This window comes from Dipteris shenzhenensis, chromosome 16 (genome assembly GCF_047967505.1).
Source record: "Dipteris shenzhenensis isolate YYH24624 ecotype China chromosome 16, Dip_SZ_1.0, whole genome shotgun sequence".
NCBI classification, from domain to species: Eukaryota; Viridiplantae; Streptophyta; class Polypodiopsida; order Gleicheniales; family Dipteridaceae; genus Dipteris; species Dipteris shenzhenensis.
Genome location: NC_141611.1, coordinates 22,339,656 through 22,361,380, shown reverse-complemented (window position 1 = coordinate 22,361,380; position 21,725 = coordinate 22,339,656). Strand labels below are relative to the sequence as shown.

General features: G+C 44.7%; 1 protein-coding gene across 1 annotated transcript in view; it reads right to left on the bottom strand.

Annotated features, from left to right (window-relative positions):
• LOC147892695 (integrator complex subunit) overlaps positions 1 to 21,725 on the bottom strand; it is a 97,077-nt gene that overhangs the window by 21,020 nt on the left and 54,332 nt on the right. The window contains exons 5-7 of the mRNA XM_087387187.1: positions 19,403 to 19,499; positions 19,228 to 19,319; positions 19,013 to 19,133 (exon numbers count right to left, since the gene is read on the bottom strand). Coding sequence (XP_087243313.1) covers positions 19,013 to 19,133; positions 19,228 to 19,319; positions 19,403 to 19,499 — 310 coding nt within the window. The remainder of the gene's footprint in view (positions 1 to 19,012; positions 19,134 to 19,227; positions 19,320 to 19,402; positions 19,500 to 21,725) is intronic.

Here is a 21,725-nt window from a genome sequence, read left to right as displayed (position 1 = left end):
AGAGAACAATGCACAAGATATGTGTGCAGTAGCTTGTTCAGGTCATGGACATACCTCAGCCATGGATTTGGCTGCCCATACTGAGGATTCAGCAATGGTGGGTGAACAGCGTATGGATGGATTTCCACATGATGCGAAACAACCGGCTGAGGATAAGAGTTCTTGGAGTGAGGATTCACCCAAGGCTCAACTTATCCGAGGCATGTTGTCTGAGTATCCCGAAGTGTTTCCAAAGGAGCCTCCAATAGGTCTACCTCCGGAGAGGATCACTGACCATCGGATTGACCTGGTACTTGGTGCTCAACCTGTGTTTAGGCAACCGTACAGGACAAGTTCGAAGGAGAATGAAATTGCTAGGAAAATTCAAAAATACCTCCGGCTGGGGGTTAGATTAGACCTAGCAAATCGCCTTGGGGTGCATCAATCCTTCTGGTGAAGAAGAAAGACCCAAGGATGCATCTCTACGTAGACTATATAGGTCTTAATCACTTGACCATCAAGAATAAATATCCGCTACCTCGGATGGAAGATCTCATCGATCGGCTCTGTAGAGCAAACATCGATCTGAGAATAGGCTATCACCAGAGACGGATTCACGAGAAGGATGTCTATAAGACCGGGTTTCAAACAAGATTTGGTCACTATGAGTTCTTGGTTTTACACTTTGGACTCACGAATGCAACATCAACATTCCAACCGGTGATGAATGATCTATCTCGTCGATATCTGGGAGTGTTTATGCTGGCCTTTCTAGGTGACATCCTAATCTATAGTAAGACTCTCGTGGAGCATGGCCAGCGCATCTGAGGATCATGCTGACCATTCTCAAGAAAGAGAAACTCTATGCTAAGATGTTGAAATGTGAGTTTCTGAAGCAGGAACTCACGACACGCCATTTCGTTTAAAGGTGTCCGTGTTGACTATGAAAAAGTTAGAAAGGTATGTGAGTGGCCCATTCTAAAAACGATTACCGAAGTCAAATCCTTTTTGGGATCTGTGAACTTCTTCGAAACACATATTTGGAATTATGCTAAGCTAGCATTACTCCTATCAAACTTGCTCAAAGAGGTGGAGAAGGGTAGATACAGTAAGTATAGACTGGTGATGTGGACTGAGGAGCTAGATGCCTGCTTCAAACAATTGAAACATGCGGCTACCACAGCTCCTATCCTGCAAATAGTTGATCCAAGTACACCACTTGTGGTTGAAACGGATGCCAATGACTATGACATTGGAGCAACATTGTTCCAGGATTGTAGACCAGTAGCTTTTGAGAACAATAAGCTGTCTGAGCCACAGTATAAGTGGCCTATGCATGAGAAAGAGTTGTAGGCCGTTATTCATGCATTGAAAAAGTGGAGACATTACCTATATGGTTCCACTTTTGTGGTCTACGTGGACAATTCCTTCGTGATATATTTTTGCAATGCAACTAAATTAAGGGGCAAGAAAGCTCCGTGGTAAGAGTTGATGCATGAATTCGATTTTAAGTTTGTTATCGAAAGGAGTCTACCAATAAGGTAACAGAAACTCTGAGCAAGATCGGTAGCGTGAGTCAACCGTGCTTCACTCGTATCCAGTCAGACCTTTATGACTCTCTAACGGGCCTTTATCTGGAAGATGCATACTTCCAAAGTGTCTAGGATAACGTAGAAGTTGGGAATGCCCCTGTAAGATTCAAGAGTACTCCATTCAGAATGGTTTGCTCTTCCGAAAGGGTAAGGTCTATGTACCCGATGTAAGGGATACGAGACGTCATATCTTATTTGAATGTCATGACAGTCCTAGTGTTGGTCATCCTGGGGTATAGAGGACTTTGGATCTACTCCAAAGAACCTTCTTTTGGCAGAAGCTCAAGGTTGATGTCGAACAGTACGTTCAAAGCTGTCAACAATGCCAAATCAATAAAACGCAGCGCTTTAGACGAGGTGCCATGTTGCATCCTTTGGAAATACCTGAGAATAAATGACAAAGTATTTCCATGGATTTTGTGGTAGGACTGGCTTAAGGACAGGATTAGGAGTGCTCAACAAGACAGAGCAAATTCTATGCTAATCAGACGTGGACACCTCAAGTTTTCTCAGAAGGTCAGCAAATTTACTTGCGAATCCCAAAAGATTCTCAAGTAATGCGCACCAGACCTATGTACAAACTATCTCATCGCTAATGTGTTTTTTATCTTTTAAAATATAAATGATGACCTGCAACTACTTGATGGAGTTCGGGTATATCTAGTCTTTCATGTCAGTTGACTAAAAGAGACTTTGCATGCTAGAGATAATTTGGTTTCTGAGGATTAACTCATAAGATTGGAAGATTTATCCACTTATGTACCACATGAACTTCTGGATTTTAGGGAACAACAACTTCGGAACAGGACTGTTCCAGAGCTGAAGGTTAAGCGGAAAGACTGTTCTAATGAGGATAGCACTTGGGAAAAGGGTTGATTCTCTTCAACGCCAGTTCCCCGGCTTTATGTCTCAAACTTTCCCCGATTATATCATCCTCAGCAAACTTGTATCGCCTCGCTTGGTAATTTTTTTCTATTACATTTCAATTTCAATAGCATGTTTTGCAAAAGTAAATGAAAGTTTTCCTACAATTTCAGTTAGGTCATGGGGGCTAGGTCTAGCATTTCAGGGTGGACCCCCTTGCCTGGGGTTATGGGCATTAATGACCCATAAGAGGGATGCCCTCTTCCAAGAGGGACATCAGAAATCACACCCCACATGAGTACCCACTTCTGGGACCAATCAAATGCACAGATTGTAGACCAAGCAACCATCGAAGAGGATGTCACAAGGTCTTGGGTGTGACCCAGGAAACATGCCAAGAGGCATCAAGATACAAGATAAGACGACAAACAAAACAAGCTCAAAACATACTCTAGAGTAGATCAATGTATAGGACTACCTGCTAGGACCCCAACAGTGAAGTCAGAATTCAATTCTGACAACTTTGAAAAATTATGGTTTTTGGGTGACATGGTATGCTGAGGTGGAATGCTGACATGGCAGCCTTGCCATGTGGCAGCTCATGAGACACATGGCAGCTTGTGGGGACATGTGGAGGGCCATTCATGGACCATGGCACCACTTGTCCCAAAATCCAAGGGGGGCCAGTCCCCATTCTTAATTGGGCACAGGGTGGGGCTGAGCCTATAAAAGAAGGTCTTCCCCCCCCTCATTCCTACACAAATTCCATGCTCCCTCCTTGGTGCAGCAGCCCTCTCCCTCTCCATCTTGGTGCAGCCAGCCTCTCTCCATTGCTCTCTTCATGGTGCTGCAGGCTCTCTCTCTCCTCTGCCAGGCTTTCTCTCTCTACAGCAGAATTTTCTCTCTCTAGCCTGAAACACCTATTTCTGAGTTTCTCTCTCCAGCCCCAAGCTTTCATCTATTCCAGCAAGAGGGGCTGCAAAGACACCAAGGGCACATTAACCAAGGAAACCAATGAGAAAGAGAGCTTGAATCTGAGATTTATGGTTTGAAATTCAGTTTTTCATTGTGATTTCCTTCCCTCTTCTAGAGATCTAGATTGTGCAACTAATGTGGGTTCAAGCGATATTGAAACAATCAATACTAATCTCTGCCTTCTTTCCTTCGAATCACGGGCACAATCACAGGCGATGGCATCCAGATTATCCTCCCAACCTATCTCATGGATTGCATGCACACAAGATACGTAATTCATTTTCTTCATGCCTATCCACAAGCCCACAAATCCCTAGATGGTTCCCTCCTGCCACATGTCATCATTTTAGACCTTTAGCTTCGTACACCATTTACCCCTCTCTTGGGGCACAATTAAAACATTTTTCCCTTGGCATTCTTACACATTTAGGTGCACCTAGGCCTGAGCACTCAGAACCACCTAGTCGATGCCAATACACCCTCACCTAGGACCTTGGCAGTTACTTCCCTTGACCATTTAATTTACGCACATGAAATATTACCGAAGTCGGTCCTCTAAGGGAAAATGCCCACCGATCTTTCCGAGGTCATGCTATCTCGGCTAGAGCATAACATTCCTTCCCTCTTCAAGCATCAGCGTCCTCGATGATGAAATCTGGGAACACTCTCCGTAACTCGTATACGGATTCCCAGGTAGCTTCTGATAGAGGTAGACCATGCCATGCAACCAACACCGTGGGTATCTTCCAATTGCGCACTTGCATTGTTCCTCGGTCCATGATTCCTGTTGGTTTGCGTCTTGCATTATCCTCTATCTCCTGAAACAAAACAACACCTTCGATTAGTAAGTCACCTGTATGCAAAAATTTCTTTAAACGAGAAACATGAAACACTGGGTGCACCTTACAACCCTGTGGCAATTCTAATTTATAGGCTACCTTGCCTATTCTTTTTAGAATTAACCATGGCCCACAATATCGAGGTGATAACTTAGCACACTCTCCTGCACTCAAAGACTTAGAGTGCGAAGGAACTCTGAGAAAAACTTTTTCTCCTTCCTTAAATTCTCTAGCGGATCGGTTTTCATCCGCATACGCCTTAGCTCTATCCATAGCTTGGCGGATGTTAGCTCTCGCAAGTGCTAGCATCTCCCGCATCTGAACCACAAAGTTCGCGGCACTAGGCACTTTCTGAGGTATTTCAACTATAGTTGGATTCGCTGGCCTATAACCATAGTTCAACTCAAACGGACTGAACCCTATAGAGGAATGTTTTCTATCATTGTAGGCAAACTCTAACAATGGCAACCACTTGTCCTATGTATGTTGCCTCAATGACACATATGCTCTAAGCATATCCTCTAAAATTTGGTTGATTCTTTCCGTCTGACCATCTGTTTCTGGATGATCCCCACTACTCATTCCCAACTCAGTCCTTAGTGTCTCAAATACCGCAGTCCAAAAATGACCGGTAAATTCGACATCTCTGTCTGACACTATGGATTTGGGTAATCCATGCAGACGAAATATATGTCTAATAAACAAATCCGCTACTTGCAGGGCACTAACAGACTCTCTAGTTGGAATGAAGTGAGCCATCTTGGTAAGACGATCAACCACCACAAGGATAGAATTATACCCACCTTGTGTCGTAGGCAGTCCTACAATAAAGTCCATGGAAATGCTCTCCCACTTACTTAGTGGTATCTCCAAGGGCTGTAAAAGTCCGGGTGGCTTCACCCGTTCTGCCTTACTTACCTGACACGAAAAACAACGTGTCACATATTCATGAATATGCTTTTTCATCTTTGGCCAAAAGAAATCTCGCTTCATGAGATCATATGTCTTCTCGACTCCTGGATGTCCAGCACATGGGCTATCATGGCATTGTCGAATGACTCTCTGCCTGAGATTATTTTGATTAGGTACTACTATCTTGCCATTTCTTTTTCAGAATACCATCCCTTATGGCATATCTTACATAAGTTTGGCCTTTTCTGGATGCCAGGTCATCCTTTTCCCCGGGTTTTAATACATGAGTCTTAGGCCAAAGGCTCTGTACGAACTCGTCCACCTTTTGAGTTTCTCTAATCTCGGTCATTAGAGCACTCTCTAATACCGTGAAACATAATGCGTGACAACGCATCATCAACTTTATTATCCTTCCCTCTTCGGTACCGAATCGTCAAGTTAAACTACTGCTACCCACCTAGCTTGGCGGCCTCTCAAGTCAGGTTGTTTACAAAAATGTTTTAGAGTATCATGATCAACATCCACATAAAACTCTGATCCATACAAATAATGTCTCCATGTTTTCAAAGCATGGACAAAAGCATACAACTCTAATTCATGAGTTGGCCAATTTCGTTGAGAGGGAGAAAGCTTCTTGCTTTCAAAGGCTACTGGCCTTCCCTCTTGGAGGAGAACTGCTCCTACCGCAATGCCACTTGCATCGGTTTCACGGAAAAACGGTTTCTGGGGATCAACTATTTTTAACATCGGTCCTGAGACCACAGCTTGTTTTATGGTGTTAAAACTTTCCTGTTGATTCTGTCCCCATATAAAAGATACTTTATCTGAGGTCAGATCAGTCAATGGCGATACTGTTTCAGAATATCCTTTGTCGATAAAATTGGACAAATCCCAAGAATGATCGCAACGCGGTCAAACTCTGAGGGATTGGCCAAGTCAGTATCGCAGCCACTTTCTTTGGATCCATTTCTACCCCCTCAGGAGTAATTATGAATCCTAAATATTCAAGTCTTACCATACACAGTATAGCTTTCTTTTTATTTACATAAAGACTGGCTTTCCTCAAAGTACTGAACACTATTCTTAAATGTTCGTGATGCTCAGTAATACTTTTACTGAATACCAGAATATCGTCAATAAAATGTACTACAAACTTTCCGATATACGGACGTAGTAAATCGTTCATAAGCATGACGAATGTAGCTGGAGCATTGGTAAGTCCAAAGGGCATTACCAAAAACTCATAATGTCCAGACCTGCTTCTAAAAGCGGTTTTATGCACATCCTTGGCTCTAATACGGATCTGATGGTAGTCACACTTAAGATCTATCTTACTGAAAATTACGGCTCCATGTAATGCATCTAGCAAATCATCGATCCGAGCCATCGGATACCTGTGCTTAATAGTGATATTATTCAATGTTCTGTAATCTATACAGAGGCGAAAAGTATCATCTTTCTTCTCCTTTAATATCACTGGCGAAGCAAAAGGTGAGAAACTTGGTTGAATCTGCCCCAACTTGAGGTATTCTTCCAATTGTCTTCGTACCTCCGCTTCTTCAGTAAAACTTAATCTATAGGGAGGTCTATTTACAAGTTCTGCTCCTGGGATGAGCTCAATTTTATGCTGAACATTCCGCTCTGGAGGTAATCCATAAGGTAACTCATCCCTAAAATAATCAGAGAACTTCTCCGATATCTCTTTAGCCAACTCGGCCATTTTTCCATCTTGGGTAGCCTCAGTGCTAGCCGATGCATCATCAATCGACTCTACCGATGCTATACACAGACACAGAAACTCTTTCGGAGTCTTCCGAATTTCCATGGCTGAAATCAATGGTCCTCAAGGTAAATCCTTTTCACCTCGCAAAACATATTCTACCCCATTCATCTTGAACTGGTAAATATGCTTTTTCCAATCAATGGCTGGATTTTTCTAAAAATGCCAAGCCATGCCTAGGGCTATATCTGCGTGAGCAAGCCTGGTCAACTCAAAGTCCAGCTTCTCAACATAGTCCTGTATTCGAAGTTCCAACTGGGTAACCCTCTGGTCCCATACTTCAGTTGAACTTCCGTCCGCCATCCTGACCGTATAAGCATAGTCAGACGGACTAGTTTTTAACTTGAGCCTCTTAATAAGCTTCGAGTTAATTACATTGTGCGTTGACGCTGAGTCAAACAATACAATCACATCATGATTGCCTACTTGCCCTTTCATTTTAATCAACTCGGGCTCATCGAAAACCGTATATCCCGTTGCTGCGGGCTTTGAAAGGATGTTATCGGGTGCACCGCTTACTAACTTAGTAACAGACACACTTAACAACACAGGTACTAACCTCTGAGAAGGTCCCGCCAATTGCTTCTGCATATGTTCCGCATTGGGACTCTCCTGCATTTCCGCATCGCATTCAGATATTATCATATTGGCCGTGCGACGGTCTTTGTTTAGTGGACAATCTTTCCACTGATGTTGCTGAAGGCAACCGAAGCACAATCCTTCTTTTCTAGCTTTTTCTTTTTGCTCAGGGGTCAACGAGGACTTTGACCAAGCCCGGGCTACCATTGGAGTTACTTTTCTTTTCACCCCAACGGTGGTACTTGTCTTTGCTTGTCCCTCAACCGGCTTCACCTGCTTGGTTTGGCCACTTGGCTGCGAGACACTTGCCTTTGAAGTCCATTTCCTCTGAAATCCCCCTTTTCTCGGGTACTCATGCTGAGTCCCTGCCTGCACAAACCCACTAGGTCTGCCTCTGGCATCCTCATAGTTCAGGGCTACTGCAATAGATTCATCTAATGTAGTCACATATTTAGCCCGAACTTCCATTTTAATCTTGTCGTTCAGTCCATAGATATAGTCTTTCAACTGAACCGACATAGGGAGAGGGTCTGTTATTTTCATAACGCATTCCTTGAACTTGTCAGTGTACTCTGCCACCGACAAATTCCTCTGGCGAAGGCTTCTGTAGGCATCCCAAGCTCGGGACTCTTCGTCAGGTGGAAGAAAGTGTTTCTTAAATTCAGCCTTAAACCCTTCCCAGGTGGTAGGGGCAACCTGATCTTTCTGTTGTTTTATCCACCACCTATCCGCTGCCTCAATAAACAGGTGAGTGGTCTCGCGGGGTTTCTTTAGATCAGATCTGATTTCACAAATGGCGAAGGCTTCTTTCCACTTGTGTAACCAAACCTCGATCACATCAGAACTGCGCTCGGTCATCCGACCAGCGTACTTTTCCGGTCTATAATTGGCAATATTAGGTACCTTGACCTTCGCACGTTCCGACGAGTGTATACTGGGCTCTAGCTCTACTGGAGCTTTGCCCTTTTCATTTCTAGATGGTCTAGCCGACAAGGCTTGCACCATCCCTCTAAGTTCATTTTGACCAGCATTCACTTGAAGCTGTTGGTTCATGATCAGTTGTAAGGCATCTTCCAGCACAGAAATCCTACCCACCATAGTAGGTGCTGTGTGGTGGGACACTTGTTGCGTAGATCGCGCTCTAGATTCACCAGGATTTACCCTGGAATCTTGTCCCTCTGCCTCCATTCTTTCAAAAGGGAAAATAGATTTTTTTTTTTAATTTTTTCCGTACGCCAAAACTCCAAAAGTATATCACACTTCAAATTCCCCTTTGCTGTACAGGAATAATAGACTGCAAACTGAAAACTGAAATTTTGTATAGACGGGAAAAAAAATGCCCCAACTTGAGCATTCTGAGTTCTGCAGTTGTGTCTTTGTCCTCTCTCTCTCTGTCTCTCTCTCTCTCTCGTGTCTAAGTCTAAGTTTGTAAGGTGCATTGCACCTTACTCTTGTATCTCCACTTGAGCAATAAAAGAGCCTGGATAAAGGGGGGGGGGAGGGGGGGGGGACGTCTTAGGCCCTCAACCCAAGTGCAATTGTATATATCTCTCATATGTTGTTCTAAAGTTCATTTCAGTTATGCAAGCTCTTATTCATGCAATCTCCCATTTCAACTTGCATCTATGTGCATATTGAAAAGTCTGTAAAAACAGCATATAAATTCCTTGGTTTAAAGTGTTGAAAAGCACAGAGTGGTTTCAGATTAAGGGGGGGAGAATGTTATGTCCACGCCTGGATAGAACCATGGCTAGTGTAGAGAGGTCAAGACTGTTGGGGTAAAGGCACATTGCCACCCCTTTATTAAAGATAGGACATCTATGACTGTCTTAAGACAGTCATAGGGTAAAACCTAATCCTAATAAAACTAATGAGTTTGTGGTGTGGCTCATCACTTCACACCCGCACACTTGGAGTCTCTCTCACTCTCTCACTCTCTCCCTCTTGCTCTTCTTCCCCCTTCAGGCCATTCAACTGGTATCAGAGCCACCTCTCCCTCTACCCTTGCCTACCCACCCCCCTCGACCTCTACCTGGCCAGCAGGTCAGACAGCGCCGTACGAACGTACGTCGTCCGTACATCCGTACGGACGGTCATCGAGCAGCGACGGCATTGCATCGCGGACGCGGGCGCGGGCACGGATCAGGGCGCGGGCGCGGGCGTGGGCATCGAGCAGGGCACGGGAGCTGGCGCGGGCGCGGGCGCGGGCATAGAGCTGGGCGCGGGCTGTATAGCAGCTACTAGCTGCAGCAGGGCGGCGCCGCGTCACGCCAGCAGCTGCTAGCTGTTAAGCTCTCGGGCGTCGCACAGGCTACAGGTACACGACCGTACGGCAGTCCGTACGACGGGCGTCCGTACAGTACGGACGAAGCCGCCACACCTGCAGGGAGCTGCATCAAGGGAAGAACTTTCGAAATTTTTTTTTCTTCTTTCCCTCTTCTGGGATTCCGTACACTGCGAAGGTACATCAAGTACAGCAGGCAGTTTTTTTTGTGGGAAGAAAAGAAGGAGAAAGAGCTCTCTGCTCTTGATTCAGGATCATCTTTCAGTTCACAGAACTGTGTTTTCTTGAAAGTACAGCAAGTACCTTCATTTACCTCGTGCTTGAGGAGAAGAGAACCACAGTGTGTGGTTGATTGCACAGTTATCTGTTTTTCGTGAAGGAAATGCCTTGATTTTGCAGAGGACTTTTATGCTTTTACTGGGCTTGAATCTCAGTTTCTGGGTGAGCAGATCATAGGGCTTTTGCCTGGTAGTTGATGCTTTGTATGCCTTGAGGTAGTGTGGTGCCAGAGAGCACACATTTACCTCGATTTCCGCAGTGTCGAGGTGACATTTTCTTGCAGGTCACATTTCTTGTGCAAAACTCAGAGAACCTCAGTTGAGCCACGCTTGGCCAGGGCGAGTTTACTCGGTCCCTAACTGTCCATCGTTGACAGTAGTACAGCAGTGTTTACAGCAGTGTTTGTGCCTTGTCAGCTGATTATGCACTGTTAAGCACTTGTTGAGCAGCTGCAGCATTCTGAAATTACTGTTTATGCCTCTTTGAGCACGGTACAGTGTGTCAGAAGGTACAGTATTTGCAGGGACATTTACTGTTTTGCTGCAGATTTTCCTGACAGTAAAAAACAGCACTATTGTGAGTGCTCCTGGCTCTTGATAGAGCAGGTTTTTTCTGAGAAATCAGAATTTTTATTCAGTCTTTTTTACTTCCAGTGAGTCAGATACTTTCCTTATCTGATATGGCATCAGGGGGAAGTGATTCTTCAATTCTGAACATAAAGAAACTGGAAGAAGCACACAATTATGCATTATGGGCAGAACAGTGCTTGAATGTACTTCTATTAAAGAAGATTTCTAAGCCCATAAGGGTGAAGGGTGTCAAGCCATCTGACATGGCAGCTGATGACTGGGAAGAACTTGATTTGTCCGCAAGGGCAGCTATCATGCTCACTATTTCTGACACTCTTGTGTTCAATGTTCAGGCTGAAAAGACCTCTTATGGTCTATGGCAAAGGCTAGAAGAATTGTATGCCCAAAAGAGCTCAGCCAGTAAGGTTTATTGGTTGAAGAAGCTGGTTGATCTTCGCATGAAGGAAGGTACAGCTATGACCTCACACTTGAGTGAGTTCAATGCCATCTTTACACAACTGATTGCACAGGGATTGAATCTTGATGAGGAGTTCAAGGCTACTTTCTTGCTGTGTACCCTCCCTGAGAGTTGGGACACTTTCAAGACCACCCTGTCAAATTCGAATGTCACTCTTATTTATGCTGATGTAGAGAGTTCTCTCCTTATGGAGGAGATGAGCAGGAAGAATAATGCGAGCAGCAAGTCTTCAAATGCCTTGCAGGTACAGGATAGAGGCAGGACTCAGCAGAAGGGGAGATCTGCTAGTAAGTCCAAATCCCGCAATCAGTCCCGTGGCAAAAAGGATATTGAATGCTTTTATTGTGGCAAGAAGGGACATGTGAAGTCTAAGTGCTTCAAGTTCATACGGGATCAGAAAGCCAAGAAGGCTGAAACAAAGGATGCAAGCAATGGAAGCAAAGGCAAAGGCAAGGCCAAGGCAGATGACTTGGATGCAGTGAATGTTGTAGCAGAGGACAGTGACAGTGACATACATGATGTTTTATGCTCTTCTGATGTAATAGCACATGCTTTGGTTATTGATGGCCATGATATGCACACCTGGCTCTTGGATTCAGGTGCTTCTTTTCATGTTACTCCTCATAGGGAGTGGTTTACTTCCTACACAGGTACTCATGGAGTTGTTCATCTTGGGAACAACTATGCATGTCAGATTGCAGGGATTGGCAGTATACAGATAGTATTTCCTGATGGACGCATATTCATGCTTGATGGTGTCCGCCATGTGCCACAAATCAAGAAAAATCTGATTAGCACTGGCTTATTGGATGACAGTGGTTACCACACCACATTTGGGGATTCCAAATGGGTGATTACTGATGGCCAGGCTGTAGTGGCTGAGGGTTTTAAGAGTGATACCTTGTACCCTCTTCATGTTTCCAGTGTGGGTAATCATGTTGTTGCCATAACCGAGCTGCCAAAGGTTTCATTGTGGCATAGCCGGTTGGGACACATGTCTGTTAAAGAATGCAAGAACTGTCACGTTTGGGTTATCTGCCGTCTCTTTCTTTTTCAGATTTGCCTACTTGTGATCATTGCATATTTGGCAAGCATTCTGTGACTCCTCATAAGAGGAGAACTCCCCAGAATAGAGCACCACTTGATCTAGTGCACACTGATTTGTGTGAGATGCCACAGTTATCACTAGGGGGTGCAAAATATTTTATTACTTTCATTGATGATGCCACACGCAAAGTGTGGGTCTATTTCTTGAAGCATAAGGGCGATGCCTTAGATGCTTTCAAGAAGTTTGTCGCTCAGGTTGAGAATCGGACAAGTCGTAGGCTGAAATGCCTCAGATCCGATAATGGGGGTGAGCATGTGTCACATGCTTTTGTGCAGTTTTGTGAAGCTAAGGGCATCAAACAGGAACTCACAGCCCCTCATAATGCATCTCAAAATGGTGCAAGTGAGCGGATGAATCGAACTATTCAGGAGAAGGTTCGATGTATGTTGTCTTATGCTGCATTACCCCATGGCTTTTGGGCAGAAGCCGTGCAAACAGCAGTTCACATTATTAACAGGTCGCCAAACAAGGCTTTGGAGTTGAAAGTGCCAGAAGAGGTGTGGTCTGGCAAGCCACCTTCATATAAGCACTTACGTGTATTTGGCTGCGAGTGCTTTGCTCATATACGCAAAGAACTGCGCACCAAACTGGAGCCAAAGTCTTCTAGATGCATCTTTATGGGTTATGGTGACGAAGGTGAAATGGGGTACAGGTTATGGGATCCCGTTAAACGGAAGATTATACGCAGCAATGATGTCATCTTTAAAGAGGATAGCGTACACAAGGAACCCGTGCAACCTGTGGAATACAGGAGGGTTATTTATGATGATGTTGGACAGCAAAGAATGCCCATTTATATGCAGCAGCAGGCTGCTGCAGATAACCCTGTTCAAGAGGGTATACAGGCTGAAAATCAGCCAGATAATTTTGCCAATGATGCACCACTGGATATGCCAGCAGATGGGGCTGTAGAACAGCCAGATATGGTGGTACAGCCACCCGTCATGCATGACGAACAGGCTGGACAGCAGCCTAATCCGGAACATTTTGTTAGGAGGAGCACCCGTGTACAACGGCCTCCTGCCAGGTTTGTTCCAGGAGCCAATAATGTGGCTGATTTTATCATGCTGACAGATTGTGGTGAGCCTTCCAGCTTCAAGGAAGCTATGGGAAGAACAGAGAAAAAGAAGTGGGAGAAAGCCATGCAGTCAGAAATGGACTCCCTACTTCAAAATGATACATGGGACTTGGTGCAGCTACCTGCAGGCAGAAAGGTTTTGCCATGCAAGTGGGTTTACAAAGTCAAAGTGGATTCAAATGCTTTACCGAGGTATAAGGCCAGATTGGTTGCCAAGGGATTTAAGCAGGAGAAGGGCATTGACTTTGATGAGATCTTTTCCCCTGTAGTCACGATGACTACTTTGAGAGCAGTGTTAGCTCTTGTTGCTCATGACGACATGGATTTATGTCAGATGGATGTGAAGACAGCTTTTCTTCACGGAGATCTCCATGATGAGATCTATATGAGTCAGCCAGAGGGATATGCTGTTAAAGGGAAAGAGCAGCTTGTGTGTAAGCTCAAGAGGAGCTTGTATGGACTCAAGCAGGCGCCAAGAGAATGGTACAAGAAGTTTGATGCCTTCATGCAGTCCCAAGGGTATCATAGGTGTGAGACCGATCATTGCTTGTACACCAAACGGGCAAAGGATGGCAGTTTGATGCTTCTCATTCTATATGTGGATGACATGCTTATTGCCAGTAAATCTCAGCATGAGATTAGTGCTTTGAAGAAACAACTGCATAAGTCTTTTGACATGAAAGACTTGGGTGATGCAAATCATATTCTTGGCATGCGGATTACTCGTGACAGGTCCAAGGGACTTTTGTTTCTGTCACAGAAGGAGTACATTGACAAAGTACTGCAGCGCTTTAAAATGGAGGGGGGGAAGTCTATTAGTACCCCGTTGCCTCCACATTTAAAACTCAGCAGTAAGGACAGCCCCAGATCAGATGATGATAAGGCTGAAATGGCCAAGGTTCCGTATGCATCTGCAGTTGGTTCTTTGATGTATGCCATGGTTGCCACTCGTCCGGATATTGCTTTTACGGTGGGAGTCATCAGCAGGTATATGGCAAATCCAGGCAAGCGGCACTGGGAAGCAGTGAAAGGTGTCTTGAGGTATCTCAAGGGTACCAAAGACTTGTGCATATGCTATGGTAAGCAGGATGCATTGGTGCATGGTTTTACAGATTCAGACTATGCAGGGAATGCAGATAACCGAAGTCTACTACCGGTTATATTTTCACATTTGCAGGAGGTGCTATATCATGGGTGTCTCGGTTGCAGAAATGCATTGCACTGTCAACTACTGAAGCTGAATATGTTGCAGCCACTGAGGCTTGCAAGGAAGCAATATGGCTTACTCGGCTGGTGGGAGACTTGGGCATTACAGGAGATATGCCAGTTTTGCATTGTGATAGTCAGAGTGCTATCATGTTGGCAAAGAATCCGGTCTTTCATCAGAAGACCAAGCACATAGATGTGAAATATCATTTCATCAGGGAGGTACTGGAAGACAAGCGACTTGAGCTTGTGAAGGTGCATACTGATGATAATCCTGCAGATTTGCTCACTAAAAGCTTGCCTACAGAGCGGTTTGCACATTGCCGCCACATCATGGGATTAGGATAAGACCATTCTTATTTTATGGTCTTGTATACAGTAACTGTATATTGCTGTAATTTTTATTCTTTTCTCCCCTTTAGGCACATTGGCCTTTAGGTGGGAGGTTGTTGGGGTAAAGGCACATTGCCACCCCTTTATTAAAGATAGGACATCTATGACTCTCTTAAGACAGTCATAGGGTAAAACCTAATCCTAATAAAACTAATGAGTTTGTGGTGTGGCTCATCACTTCACACCCGCACACTTGGAGTCTCTCTCACTCTCTCACTCTCTCCCTCTTGCTCTTCTTCCCCCTTCAGGCCATTCAAAGACAATCGTGGATATGTGCCTAACCCTGGGACAAGTAGGGTGCCCAGCACATACGCTATAAATAGAGGTTCCTAGGCTTGAGACACCTAGGACACCCTATGCATATAAGTGAGGGCCATTACTCACTTGGGGTTATTCTCAGGAGTGGGGCCTCCTGAGAGACCCAGCTTAGTAGAGACCCGTCCAGGTCTGTGTCTCCCTAACGACGCCAGATTGACTGGGGCTGTGTAGTATTGGATGCGCAGTCTTACCTAGGATGGACTACGGTCGGTGGTTGCCTGACCTCTAGCTCAGGGGTGGTCCAAATGAGCCTATGGTTGAGTGGTGACGCACCTTTCACCTTGAGTCCAGTGTAGTATGTTCTGTTAGTAGGATGGCTCGAGGATATAGAGGAAATCTGGCTGTGCCCCATGTGGGGGTTGTTACAATCTCATGCATCTTATCCCGAAGGAAGGGGTCCATAAATTTTCTTATTCGTGATACGTAGATGGGGTTTGTGCATGGCCCAAGCATTTTCATAGCAGTTTTTAATTTTGGGAGGCTTCAGAGTGAGCTATGCAGACTGGCTAGAGTTTAGCCACTCTACTCTTGGATCTCGAGCAAGCCTATGGCAGAGTAAATTGGAATTTTTTGGAGGTACCCTCCTACGCTTTGGTCTTTCACACGCTTGTCTCCTCCCTATACAGATTTTCATCCCATAGCAAAGTGCTTATCAGGGGGTCAGAGCAGAGAGACTTTAGATTCTGACAGGGTGCCCCTTTCTTATACTTATTCATGGCTGAAGCCATGAGCATCAAGCTGACATTGTTAGGATGAGGCTTCCCCTGAGGCAAGGTGGTACAGTATGTTATATGTACTGCATGAGTACCAGTACCTTGCATTGTATGAACAAAATTTGAAGAGATGTAAGGTACGCCGGCTTTGTTTTTAACTTCCAAAACAAAGGGAGGGAGAGGGAGAGGAGGGGAAAGGAGGGGAGAGGCAATACTAGTGACTCAAGTCCATAGAATACATTGATTAATCACCATCAACAATCAAGTAGATTCTACCATAGTTGACTATTGACGTACATACATCATCCATGGAACTAAACAATACACAAAGAGACTCGATTGAAACTACAAGCTCAAAGTTAAAACTAATCACTAGATCGAGATTGTAGAGCATACTAAAGCTATGATCCACAACTTAAGAATCTATACTCTACAGTCTACGAGGATGTGTGGACCATGGGAGAGACTACAGTTTCGACGAAAAGGATGTGCAATTGTGGGCTATAGGAAAGGGTAGGAACCAACATTGAGGTAGGATGAAAAGGAAAGAGGTAGCAAGTGTACACAAACAAGTGCCAAATTGATTTGAAGCGGTATACGTTTAAAGGAAAGGGGACACATTTGAACCACACCCCTTTTTAAATTTTAGTTTTCAAAACACGCGCACCCACCCAACCCACAAAAACATTTCCGTACCATACCATACTATACAAAATGTGGCATATTGTACCATACGAAAAATTCCCTATTGTATGCATTCCAAAACTACCTTGTGCTGGGGCAGGATGAGGAGATCTATGACAGTGAGCATGCTGATGATACTACTGCTTTTCTTTATGCAACCTCCTAGACTCTCACGTCTTTCAAGACAGCATTGGATTTATTTTGTTCAACAGCAAGTGCACATATCAATTGGAACAAATCCAAATGGCTTCTAAATTAGTAACGAGGACATCTCAGATTTAATTTTGTTTTCACTTGCTGACTTGTCAAATATTTGGGCTGCCAAGTTGGTATGGGTATCTCTCCATCGCAGCAGCTTGCTTTTGTGTTGTCCTGTGTTGGAGAGTATCATGAGAAAACTCCTTTGGAATTCAGCTAGACTTTCCCATGCATCCACAGTGGTATCTATTAACCAAGTATTGTGGGCCACAACCTGGTTTTATTTATTCTTGTTGGTGCCACGATAAGGAATTGCTTTCAACGTAGAATTAATGGTTCTGCACATACCAAATCTAGAGAGCTTGGGAGACCTTGATTCTCCCACACACGAGGCGAGCCTCAATATCATTGATAATGATGCTTAGCAAGTGGTGATTGAATAGAAAGTACCGCGTGAACCTTTACCTCAACATATGTTAGGATTCTTTCCTCCATCAAATGGCTGCCAACCTGAAAGCTTGGAGCAGCCTCAAGATTAATCTTCAGAGAATTCCCCCCTCTTCATAGGAAGAGATTGATAGGCAGCTCGTCATGCAGAACAACCTCAAAATTAATCTTCAAAGAATTCTACCCTCTGCATAGGAAGAGATTGATAGGCACCCTATCATGTGGAACAACCTCATACTTGATGATCATGGCAGACCTCCTAGTGCTTCTAGTCACATGCAATGGTCCAAATGGGAGAGAGGACGCGTTTCATCTGGGGGCTCTTGGAAGGATTTCAAAAACCTCGCAAATGATTATAAGCTTCAGTTGTAAGTCACCTTAGAAAAGGTGAAAGAAAGATTGAGTAGATGAATGCAACCTTACCCTTGGACTGGGTTCTCACACATGACACGCCTTACCATCACCCTAGATGGCTTTGGGCCGAGTATCCCACTTCAGGTGATAGGGCTCCAATGAGGTTCAAATAGGGATGTCTTGGTTTTTTATGTTCCCTCTGGGTATACGTTATCCACACCAAGGGACGAGGACGTCCTTGTGAACGTTTTTTTAGTCTATCAAAGTTTTGGGTGTTTCTTGAGTTCAAATTGGTACCTAGACCCAAGCCCAGAGGATATATTCCATTGGGTTTTTGGAGGATTTGACTTCATGGAGGTGTCCACACATGGTGTTTGCTAGGGAGTGGTAGTGGATTGACGCGGGCAACCATGAGAAGAGCCTCTCTTTCTTCTGCTCCACAATTAGCACTTGCAAGGGGTTTCAGCTCAGTCTTAGGGGCCAGAAGCCAACCAAAGCTCCTCATTGGTTGGGTTTTACATATTTCTACAATCTTGCATAAATCTTTTTGGAGAAGGCTCTGCAAGTCCCTCACAAATAGAAAAATCACTCTTTTCTTCTGGCTTTCCATTCATGGAAGAATTGCAAAGAGCTTGTGTAGGTCAGGTTTGGATTATCCCTTACTTGCCCTCATTGCCTTTCTGTTGAGAAGTCCATTCAACGTTGTTTTATGGCATTGCATACACGCGCAGTTAATGTAGAAGGGGATTGCTAGACTTTTTTAGTACCTTTATTCCCTCCCCTTCTTCGTGACTTGGGTCCCTCATATATTTTATGAGAGGCATCGCTCCTCTTGGGCCATTTTGGTGCAACAACATTTAGTTGAGTCTTGATCGCTGGGAGATCTTTGCGAGCATTTCAGCATGGTGGAGATGCAGATGCACAAAGGCACTTGATGACTCCTAGGTCCACCCATCGCACACTTTGGCCAGTATTTAGACACACTGTACGCACTCTGATGGCCGTTTGGTTGAACATGCAGGGGTCTTCCCAGGCGACCTCAACCAAGAGGACTATTTTTCTCAAGGAGGGAAGAGAGGCTCCCCTTTTTCTTGGAACCTACCACAGGTTTGAGGTGGCATTTTAGCCTTAACGTTAGAGCTTTATTGGCTTTTCTTGATGAGCAGGTTTTTGACCCACTCAAGTAATTTGTTTTTCATTGATGTACTCTTGCCCTGAGCATTTTCCCTTGGGGATTTTTTCCTACTTAATAGAAGCCATTGGAAAAAAAACATAAAAACTGTCAAAAACTAACCGGCACATCATGATGCAATAAATCATCATCCAGGTTACTGAACTTATTTCTAGGAATCTAAATCTCCTCAGATAGAAGCGTGTTCTAACCTGTGTTATAACAAGAAGACCATTAGGATCTTGGCGCCATTTATGCAGCAGAGGAACAACCGGTCCCATCCTCAGACTCCAATGTGAGGCAAAGGCAATACAGGGTTCCTTCCAGACATTCCTGTATACACATGTTGCTCCACATAGTATTTAATACATAGTGCTATTGAAATTGAGTGCAATACAAAAACCAAACTGTAGGCAAGACCTCGCACACTGATTCCGGTGAATGAAGTGCACAAAGATGATGCAATCGTTTCTCTTGTAAGAGCTCTACGTGGCCAAACAGGGCATCTCCTGCATACAACTGTTAAAAGGGTTCAGAAGGCTTTATACGCCTCGAATTGTTTGCACCAGTATTGTTGCAGAAAGTGAAACAAACCCAACTACCTTTTCTTGTCTAGCAGTACAGAGCCATTCTGGCACAGTGTTGGCATAGACTAAAATCTCTTCAGCAGCTGGTGAAATGAAGAAAATAGGAATGTGCCTGTTGAACAGGGCAAGAAAACAATGTGTGACTGAAACAACCCAAACCAAAATACACATTTGGAAGCTCAGCTGCTAATATTCAGACACATGCTGATCCACATTCTTCCCCTCAAACCAATGTGATGACATTCACTATCCTAGTCACATAATAAGAACTCTCATCACATAGTAAGAACTCTCTGCATCAATCTTTAGACAGCTTAAACGTTTAACAGCAAACTTTGGAATAGTTAGCAAGCTCTCCATGATGGGTGCCATTTTGATGAAAACATCTCATTGCCCATTTTGCCTTTCAGAATATTTCAAATTTTAAATGTAGAATGATATCTTTCAAAAGAGAAATTCTGGCCCAAGCATAAGTTCCCCTCTCATTCAACTTCCCATCCTTCAGGGAAGGGAGAGGAGAAAACTATGCAGCAGTCAACTATTCACAATGTATAGCTTCACACACAAAAACAGCCTTCCTCCCTGCCTGCTTGCTTCGCCTCCACACTCTGCTGTTGCCACTTGCTCCCCCATTGTTCCCCCTCTTGTCGCTACCCCATCTCCCCCCCCCCCCCCCCCAAAAAGCAACTTTCTTGCCCCTCCTTTCTTGTAGCCCGCCTCCCTTGCTTCTGTTCTCCTTTCTGTCCCTCCACTTTTCCCTTTGCTTCCCTGCTTCTGTTGGAAAATAAGATCCATTGACCTACCTATAAGCCCCCATATGAGGAAAGCACAAGGACATGGTACCAGTGTAGGAATGGGGAGCATGAGAGTCTGCTGTGTGCATTAGGTTTTGGATTTCACATGGGAAAATCTAGGTGGAGAAAGATATCCACAAGGCAAGCAGGTGGGCAGTACCGTAGGCTGCCACATGGTATGGTCTGCTACACGGTCCACTGTCAGAGGTGGACAGGGCTTTGGATTAGGGCAAACCTGTGAGGAGCATGCACGATGTGTGGATTCCAGAACAGTATGTCTGGTAACACAGCAGGTATGGAACTCCAGTCAGCATGTACAAGCAATACAGCAGCAATTACAGGTCTTCCTGGAGCATCCACAAGGGTTGGGGATGTGTTGCAGAGAGGCAGTCATGGTGGCTGCTGTGCAGGACTGCGCAGGTGCTGCCACAGGCTCTCAAGGTAGGAATGTTAGATGGCTGTTACAGGGCCAGAAAAGGTCAGGATATTGTGCAAGTACATAGCCAATTATAGGCCAGAGAAGCCAACCAGTCGGCAGACTTACAGCCTTCCAGTCGGAAGTCCTGAACAGGGCTAGGTGCAGGTGGGGCCATTATGTCCTAGGTCAGGTCGTCCCAACCCTAAACAGGTTGGGCTGACAGAATGGCCAGTCTGCCAGTACAGGAGGGGTACTTCCCCTATAAAAGGCCTCATTGTGGAGCTATCATCAGTTCAGTTTGAGGGCCTCCCTCCCCTTTTTTTGGGCATCACCTGGCACACACCTACAGTCAGTAGGAGAGCATATCTTTGCTGGAGGGTGCTGTCTAAGGACCTTGCACCACAAATGGTGACTAAAGCTCACTGAGGAGTATGCAACCTGAGGAGTGCAAGGACAGAAGTAGGAGCAGTTCATGTGCTCACGAAAGAGCATCCAGGGCAACAAATTGATGCATGTTTTGGGATCTCTATGGTGAGCTTCTAGAAGTGTTTGGCTCAGTTTTGTGCAATATACTTTAAAATATTTTCGACTGTTCTACTGTTGTCATTCTCCAAAATTGATGATTCTGAGTTCTCTTGTGGACACATAAAAGTTTGAAGTCTGATTAAAGTGTTCCGTTCTCTACTCTCAAGATTCTTCCAAAATATCTATCCCTACTTCCACTGCATGGAGAAGCTAGCTAGGTGGCTAGGTTTCTTCTAACATGGTATCAAAGCATGGTTACTTATCTGGATAACCGTGAGATGGCGGTCTGCTAGGAAGAGAGAGATGAGAGACTAGCATTTCAAACGAATGTGAGATTTGAAGCCACGAGGTGTATACAACTGAAAGAGGAAGGCGATTTCTGATTAGTAGAGGGGTGACAAGAAGGTCATGCATTTGTAAGTGAGGATTCCCTTTGCAATAAATCTCACAGGTGCAAGATGGTATCCCACCTGCCGGCTCCAAAATTCGGTGCAACGGGATGACGGGTGGAACAGACTATCCAATCTAGAAGGTTAATGACACGGAGTCACATGGTTGCACATGGATTGTGGGATATAACTGAAGGACGGGGATTGAAACC